General features: G+C 50.1%; 3 protein-coding genes across 3 annotated transcripts; 1 reads left to right on the forward strand and 2 right to left on the reverse strand.

Annotated features, from left to right (window-relative positions):
- Positions 1-91: 91 nt before the first annotated feature.
- On the forward strand, positions 92-1,864 carry C922_02890 (hypothetical protein; the record flags this gene model as incomplete). The annotated part of the gene is made up of 1 exon (XM_008818488.1): positions 92-1,864. The coding sequence occupies one exon, from the start codon at positions 92-94 to the stop codon at positions 1,862-1,864; it is 1,773 nt and encodes a 590-aa protein (XP_008816710.1).
- Positions 1,865-2,065: 201 nt separating this feature from the next.
- Positions 2,066-5,107, reverse strand: C922_02891 (hypothetical protein; the record flags this gene model as incomplete). Its single annotated transcript, XM_008818489.1, has 1 exon — positions 2,066-5,107. The coding sequence occupies one exon, from the start codon at positions 5,105-5,107 to the stop codon at positions 2,066-2,068; it is 3,042 nt and encodes a 1,013-aa protein (XP_008816711.1).
- Positions 5,108-6,230: 1,123 nt separating this feature from the next.
- On the reverse strand, positions 6,231-8,209 carry C922_02892 (hypothetical protein; the record flags this gene model as incomplete). Its single annotated transcript, XM_008818490.1, has 2 exons — positions 6,231-6,467; positions 6,578-8,209. 2 exons carry the CDS (start codon positions 8,207-8,209, stop codon positions 6,231-6,233), a joined length of 1,869 nt encoding a protein of 622 aa, XP_008816712.1.
- Positions 8,210-8,632: the final 423 nt, after the last annotated feature.

Below are 8,632 nucleotides of genomic sequence, written 5' to 3' on the forward strand. Positions count from 1 at the left end.
AGCCAAGTGACAACTTACAAAGGGGGGTGTCACCTGTCCCGATTATTCCGCCTTGGCTAAGAAGCCACAGACTTGCCGCCTCCTCCTCACAATGGGGAAGAAAAAATACGTCTACCTCCAGCTATCAATGAACAACATCGTGCTGGGAAAGGTATACTTCCAGTTGTTTGACGACTCGGAGGTGAAGAAGTCCGTAGAGAACTTCCTCTCTCTGTGTAGAGGGAACAAGTACCACAGCGTGTATTCAGGGGAACCCCTATCATATAAGCACTGCATTATCGAGAAAGTGAAAAAGAACAAGTGTATAAAGAGCGGCTACCTACGATGCAAAGTGACGCATGATAGCAAGGGGAAGGTCATCGCTCCCTCGACTCGGACAAACACTCAGGAAAAGTACGATCAGGTTGAATCCATTTTCGGCCCGACTTTCAAGAAAGAGAGTTCCCAAAGGAGACATACAAATGCAGGGCTCCTCACCATGGTCCAGGTGGGGCCCAAACGTTGCTCCTCTATCTTTAAGATTACACTAAACTCGGTGAACAAATACAATGGAAAGAATACCATCATCGGTCGAGTCGTTAAGAATATGCATATCTTGAGGGCCATCGAATTGATTCCTGTGACGAAGAACTTCGAACCGAAGATCTGTATTTATATTTCTGAATGCAATGAGGTGAGTGAGGCTATCTTCAAAGGGGAACGCGTCTCCTCCAGGCAGCAGTATATTGATAGCCTCTTTGCAACTCCGGGCACCGCCGACGCGAGAGACAGTGACGAAGCTAGCGATGGGGGCAGTGACGATAGTGCTGCACCCGCTCAGGGGAAGCACAGGGACCCCCTCAGGAATATCTTCTCTAAGGGGAAAAGGGGGAAGACAGAAAAGACGGAGAAGCAGAAGGGAATCGAGCTGCTCAATCGGATCCTCTCCGACATCGACAAACTCGCGAGGGGGGAAGCGGTGCAAAGGGGGGAAGCAGCGCATAAGGTGGAAGCAGAACATAAGGTGGAAGCAGAACATAAGGTGGAAACAGTGCATAAGGTGGAAGCAGAACATAAGGTGGAAGCAGTGCATAAGGTGGAAGCAGTGCAGAGGGGAGAAGAAACACAGAAGGGAGAAATACAGAGGGGAGACGCGACGAAGTGCCCTCCGCGCAGAATGACGGACAGGGAGAGGAGGCTGCTCGAAATTCAACTCAAGATAAACCAGTCGAAGGGGCTGAACGCAATGGAGGCGAACCGGGAGAGGTTGACGGGGCACCTCCCGACGCGAGGCACCTCCGCAGTGAAGACAGACGAGTATGCTTGCTACCATTATGAGAAGAATGCCAGTGTTACCAATACATGTGGGAAGCGGCCCACACACCCAGAAGAGAGCGGCCCAGCAAAGGGGAACGATCCACCCAATGGTGATGACCCCCCAAGCAGTGGTGACGATAAAGAAGACGCCCCGGTCATCTATACAACCAGCGCTGCTCAGGCAAAAAGCGTCTCCAAAAGGAAAAACAAAAAAGACCTAATCGAAGTTGACAGGGATACGCGATTTTTCAAAAAAATGAAATTCAACTTCTCTATAAATAGGAACCTATATGATGAGAAAAAGAAAAAACTGGGCAACAGTTTCTACGGACAGGACTTGCTAATGACAGACTCGTCCAAGTGCACCGAGAGTGACAAGAATAAAGTGATCTCCTTCTGCAAGAAGCAGGAGATCGTCCGCTCCAAGCTCAGTCGGAAGAGAAAGCACGATGATGGGGTCTTTAAAAATTACATCAACATGAGGAACAAAATGTATAACAAGAAGCTCGACCGCTACTTCAACCAGCACACGGCCGAAATCAGGCAGAACTTGGAGCGGGGAGGTTAGCGGCGCGACTAGCGGCTGGGTCTCCAGGGAAAAGTACCCCTCAGTTGGGGAGTTAAAAAAAAAAAAAGTAAAAACGGTCCAAATTATCCCACCAATAGGGGGTTACCCAACCGAGTCAATCCGCCTCCTCAGAGCTAAGCGTCACCGTGACTCTTCAGTGTTCCACTTCACCGTGACGCTTCATCGCTTCTACTCGCCACCTCACAGCTTGCTCCTGTTCTTGCCCCGCTTGAGCGTCAAGATGCGCGCAATCTCGAAGGGGTTCCTCACCAGCGGTGACACAATGTTACCGACCCGGTTAGACAGCCGAGGCGCGATCAGCTTGGCGTGCGCCGAAATGTCATTCACCTCTTTGTTTAAGTTTATGTTCAAGGTCTTCTGATAATCCTTCCTCTCATAAGGATAGGGAACCTTGTCCACAAAGTATTTTTCAAATTTCCTGTCTTTCCTATTGAAAACGCTAATCGTGTGGATCGGGATTCTTTTCTTTTTCTCAATCATCTCCTTCTCTTTTAAGACTTTCTTTTTCTCCAATTCGAGTAACGTTTCGTAGTTGCACCATTCCCTTTGGCTCACCCTCTCGGTGGTGACTCTTTCATCGTCGCTCAACTGAAGCAACTCATCATCTTCCCGAGGGATCTTCCCATCGGCTGTCTCTGGATTTATATTCACATACTCTTCGTAGACTTCGTTTTCGAAATTGTACACTGTGAGATTTTCCCCGAAGTTCTGCATCAGGGATTCGCCGCCAATCTGGTCAATCGCATCGATCGCGTCAATCGAGTCAATCGCGTTGATGTCGCAGAGGTCCCTTACGGTGGATGGGTCTACCTCTTCTGGGTTTTCCTCCTCTGGCTTCTCCTCCTCTGACTTTTCCTCCGCTGGTTTCTCCGCCTCTGGCTTTTCCTCCGCTGGTTTTTCCTCCTCTGGCTTCTCCTCCTCTGACTTTTCCTCCGCTGGTTTTTCCTCCTCTGGCTTCTCCTCCGCTGGTTTTTCCTCCTCTGGCTTCTCCTCCATCGGGACTACCCCGGATGGATTCTCTAACAGAGCTACACCGAGTGGATTCTCCTCCGCGGAGTTCCCTCCTAGGTGCCCCTCCTCGGAGCCCAAAATGCCACCCTTCCGCAGCGCGTTCACCAGGTCGGCGTCTCTCGCTAGCTGCGCCCTCGCCTTGGACGCCTCCTTCGAGCTCGACCTGCGCACCTCGTTTGACAGGCCCAAATCGAGGTGGGTCCTCTCAGCGTCGCTGCCCTCATCGGAGGAGCAACTCGCCATCGGATCCTTCTCATCCTTCTCATCCCTCTTCCGTTCCACCTTATCGAGCAGCCTCTTTCTCTGTTGATACAATTCATCGTCCCGTTTCCTTTCCTCAGCATTTCTCACAAAGGAGAATCGTTCAAGGTTCCTTTTTTGTAGTTCCCTCCTGACTTTATCCTTTTTGGTCAGGGAGGAGGTGTCCACTTCGTCATCTGAGGTGTCATCCGCCCCACGAATGCTGCTCCACTTCTTAGGATTTCCGCTTCCCCGCTCATCTGTGCCGCTTCCTCTTCCCCCCTCATCGGTGCCACTTCCCCCCCCGTCCTCTTCCTCCACAACGGCCCTCTCGATGATCCGCCTAAGCGCATTCTTCTCTTCCTTCTCTGCCTGGAAGCTCCTCAGCATCTGTTTCTTCAGCTCCTCGTTCTTGTACCGATTGAGTAGCCGCACGGTTTTTCTCTTCTTCACGTTATTTATTAAGTTTCTCTTCTGAGCGTATTCTTTCTCATAATTGGCCAGATTTTCTGCCAGGTCAGGGTGCTCCGAGTATATCTTGGCCAAGATCTTTTCCTCCTCCTTCTTCTCCTTCATTCGCAGATGCCTACGGTATGACTTTGACTTAATCCGTTTCTTATATTTGTTTTTTTTTTCCTCCTGGAGTAGCAATGCTTTCAGTTGAGCAATTTTTTTTAGCTCATCTCTTTTTTTCTCCCTCTCCGTTTTCAGCACGTCGTCCGACACGATGAGCATTTTGGACATCCTCAGATTTTTCTGCATCTCGGCTTCGAACTGGAGGGTGGTGAGGGAGTCATCGGGGTTGGCGGTGGAGTGGGAGAGGCCACCCAGCGCGCCAGTTCCACCGCTGCGTTGTTCGGTGTGTTTTCCGCCCTGTCCTTCTCCCACGCGGGCACCCCTTCGGAGGAGGCTCTTGTTTAGGAACTCCTCCGAGGTGACTTCCCCTTCCCCATTTTTCCCCCCCTGCCCGAAGTGCACCCCCTGCGCGTTGCTTATGACGTAAAACGATCTGTTCATTTTGTTTATAAGATCCACATTGTTTACGTACGCCAGATGCTCGTTCATTTTCTGTTCCTCCAGGATGGAGATGTGTCTGGAGGTCTTCCCCTTCTCTAGTTGTCCCCTCGTCAGCATATTGATATCATCACCTATTTGCTCCCTCGCTACGACATCTTCCGTGTAGAGGAAATCAGAAAGGTTTACTGGCTCGGCTGGCTTCTCAATTTTGTACACGTCGTCTTTCTGGGAGAGGTATTGGTACGACTCTGCCTCGGCGTCCTCCTCCGTGACCTCGCCCTCTTCTTCCCTGTCGTCCTTCCTAAGACATTTTCTCCTCTTCGGGACTCCCTCCCCCTGGTCATTATACATTCTCAAAAATTGTATTAAGTTCTCCGAGGGGTCTCTCTTCTTGATCATCCCTCTCGTCGTCATTTGTTTTTCCTCCTCTAGGATAACGTCCTCGCGTTGGAGGAAATGCAACCCATCTTCCTCGTCTTCTTCCTCCTCCTCCGCTTCCTCGTCCTCCTCTTCCGTCTTCTCCCTTTTGCTCTTGCTTTGTTTCACCTTGGGGGGCTTCTTCCCTTTGGAGAGCTTCTTCCCTTTGCGCTTTTCCTTTCGCCGCCTCTTTTGGAGGGCCCTCCTGCTGTCACCACGACAGTCGTCACCACCGCAATCATCACCATCTCCACCCCCATTAGCGCTCGCCCCCTTCACCTGGCTCATTTTCCTCTTCATTGTCCTCTTGAGGGAGGGGATTTTACCCCTTTCTATTAGCCTTTCCATTTTTATCGACGTCGCTTTCTTTGCGAGGCCTTCCTTCCTGCGCAGCTTCTTCAGCTCGCCCCCCTTCTTCGCCTTTTTCCCCTTCGATCGCCTCTCTGCCGAACCCCCGCTCAGCGTCGTCGATGCGTCGCCGAGGTGCTCCATGGATGTTCCCCGTTCACTTCCATCCTCTGCAGAAGGGTATGCCATTGCGCGCTTCACTACGTTTCGCGTTTAGTGGAATTTTGCGGACGGGAAAGCAGTAGCTCATGCTACAAGAAGCTAGCCAAGTTGGAACCATAAGAAAAAAAAGAAAAAGCAACAAGGAAGTAGCAAAGAAGGAAGAAACAAAAAAGCAAAAAACAAAAAAACAAAGAAGCAAAAAACACAGAAAAACATATTATTCATAAGAAAACATCCTTACAATGTAGGAACATTTGTGCCACCCCGTGCCAACACGCAGCTGATTTCTTTTCAACTCGCGCGAGTCGGAACCCCCGATCGGACCGCATGAAGGGAAGGAACCATATCATCATGTGGGTAGCATCTCATTTTCCTGCTTCTTCCACCGTGCGTTTGTTCCACATGCTTTTTCTTGCGGATGGGGGCAGTGAGGGGGAAATTTTACTTTCCCTCCCACAAAATGTGCCTTTCGCGTTGCAGGAAGAAGCAAAAGATAGTAAAGGGTTAGCGTATTTAAACCGAGTAGCAACACGGCATGGGAGTAGTTACTGGAACAACGGAGCACCTCACGTTGAGCAGGATGGGAAGATAACCCCTTGGAAGGAATACCCACTAGCGGAGGAATGAACCCACATGTGCAAAAAACATCGCCAACGGATTAGTATACCATGCTGTAGTTAGAACTGCCTTCCTTTGGGGAACCCTACCCACTTTTTTGTGTGTAATTCCTCTTGGGAACGACGTCCTCCCATGAGAGAAACCTTTGAGTCATCGGGGGAGCTTTCCTCTCCCGCTCGGTTTACGCCCTCCCCCGACATTGAGCAAGGACACAAAATGTTGGGGGGGGCTAGTCCGGAGAGCAGAAGTGAAGAGCAGTCAATCCCAGTTGCATCAAGTCAAACCGATGAGTAAAAAAAAAAAAAAAAAAAAAAAAAAAAAAATAATCTGCTCATACAAACGCGAACAAATTGAACTGATCAAATTGATGGAAAGAATAAAAAATAAAATAATCTGAGGAATTACGAAAAAATTAAAAATAATTAGCAGTGGCAAAAACAGAGAGTTAGGCGGCATGGACGAACGCAGAGATTGGTCTATACGTGCAACCTGCACAGATGGATCCCCACGCGATCCGCCTCGTCCAATCCTCCTAATTCGAATTGATCAGCCGCAGCGAGTCCTGCAGCGCCTTCGTGTAGTGGTTCACCGCCTGGACGATGTCATCATCGGCCGCCTCGCGCGCCTGCGACTCCAGTATCAGTCCGTTCTTTATCGTTGCGATTTCCTCCATGACGAAGGTCTGGAAGTTTTCGTTCTTCCCCTTCCTCTCCCTCTTGATTTCCTCGATGTAAGAGATTATTTCCTGGTACTTGCTGTCTCGGATGTTCTACGGGGGAAGAAAAAAAAAGGGGTTATCGAGGTTAGCGGCAGGGTTACCGCTAGCGTTAGCAGCTCAGTGAGGGGATGGCCACCCCGCTACACACCCTTCGCACCCACCTTCTCCGTGGCGATCCGGCTCTCCGATTTCCGCTCCAGCTCCTCCAACTTCTTGCAGATGCTGCTCTCCTTCTCCTTGTTGCTCGCCTTGTCCTGCTGAAAGGCGGCCTGCAGGCTGGAGAAATCACGAGCAATGCTGTTATTCCTTTTCTCCAAATTCTGGATACACTTCATCTTCTCACTTTCTATGTTACTGGCAACGGTATCTACCTTATTGTTCAGAGCTTTGATGGCTTTCTCAATTTCTCCCACCTTGTCTTTCACGACATGTTCAATTTTTTCCTGCACCTTTAATATCTCTGAGGAAAAGATGCTCTGAATCGTTCTGTTGTGCTCAATTCGTTTCTTTATCTCGTTGTTGAGATTTTTTTCCAATTTATTAATCGCTTCCCTGATGACAAAGATTTTCTCCTTCTCCACGTTTTTTTTCTGTAGAATTTCGTTTTTTATTTCTTTTTCAAATCCCTCAATTTTTTCGCACAGCCGCTTGATCTTTATCTTTGTGTTGTTGTTGATGCACTTCCCTTTGGCTTCGATGGACCGTTTGGTCACTTCGGCGAAGAGGAGTCCCCCTCCGTTATGATCGCAATCATTACCGCAGTGGTCACCACAGTTGTCACCGCCGTCATCACCGCTATTAGCGCTATTAGCACGCCCCCCCACGTATCCACTGCTCCTGGTCGCCTTCTTCAAGCTGCAGCCCAGACGTGGATTCCTCTGCGCCTTCTCCCGATCGCTCCGCAGCTTCGCGGGCTTGAAGAAAGGGCCCTCCTCGTGGTAGGTTGTGCTGCTAGCGTGTGTCCCGCCGCTCACGTGTGTCCCGCCGCTGATGTGTGTTCCACCGCTCAGATGCGTCCCCCCACCCATACTTAACTTCAACCCAGATTTACTCATCGTTCCCTCGACGAAATCCCCCTTCAGCATCCTCCCCCCCTCGCAGTAATACATAATGTCGTTCTTCGTCAAGTTCAGCGATTGGTTGAAACTCCTATTGGCACCAAAAGTGTTGTCCTCCAGAGGGGACATGTCCTGCTGCTTGTACGCCCGTATCCCTTCCCTGGCACTTTTCTCTTGTCCACTCTTCGTCGTTTTGTGTCTATTCACGCACACTTTGGTCTGAACCTTCCGGAGCTGGCTGCTTATATCGATGCTCATGTTGCTGCTTCTCATCTCGTCCTCGCTTAAAAAGAATTCGCTTCCGTTACGGATTAGAGGGTTTTCCTTTTTTTTTCCTCCGTCTTTGCTGTAGAGGGCGTCCCTCCCTCCAAAATAATCCCCGATGTCGTCGTTACCATTCCCTTTGTCATTGCTGCTGCCTTTGCTGCTGTCTTTGCTGCTTCCTTTGCTGCTTCCGTTGCTGCTGCCTTTGTTGCTTCCCTTCCTGCTGTCCTTACTGCTCTGCTTAGTGCTCTCCTTAGCATGGTCATCCTCATCGTCGTCCTCAAACTCGTCGTCCAACTTAAAGTTCCCCGCGCTGCCCCTTTCGCCAGAACAGTAGGTACTCCCTTTTCCACCCTTGCCGAAATTGTGCATGCTCTCCCGGCTATTGTAGCAAGACACGTTGTCGTCTGACCTCTTCTCAGACTCGGTGTCCCTCTTGTTGCTGCTGGAGGGCTCGTTCATGTCGAACATGGTTCTGGTGCGGCTGGTGAAGAGTCTTCTCCTTCGCTCAGCACCACCTTCAGTGGGAACATCTATCCTTCGGAGTCAGTAGCCCTCTTCGTGTATCGATGCGCGTGGTGGCTGCCCTTACACCTTCTCCAACACCGAGTCCCCTACTCCGTGCAACGTGTCTCTATCGCCTCTGCCCGTCGCCTATGCAGCTTTTTACTTTTTTTTTCCCGTTCGAGTGAACTCCAACCTGGTAAGACCTTCGACGGATGATCACACAGGGGAACTGCTACAAACAAAACGTGCCTATATAGTGCGTCGATATTGCACAAGTCGAGACTCCTTCCCACCTGGAAATGAGTTTATCACCACCCTCCAACGGTAACTTACGGTCAGGTAAAAACACGCCGCTAACTTGGATGCCTTGGGACTGCCCCAAATGAG

The sequence above is a fragment of the Plasmodium inui genome, assembly GCF_000524495.1.
Source record: "Plasmodium inui San Antonio 1 unplaced genomic scaffold supercont1.11, whole genome shotgun sequence".
NCBI classification, from domain to species: Eukaryota; Apicomplexa; class Aconoidasida; order Haemosporida; family Plasmodiidae; genus Plasmodium; species Plasmodium inui.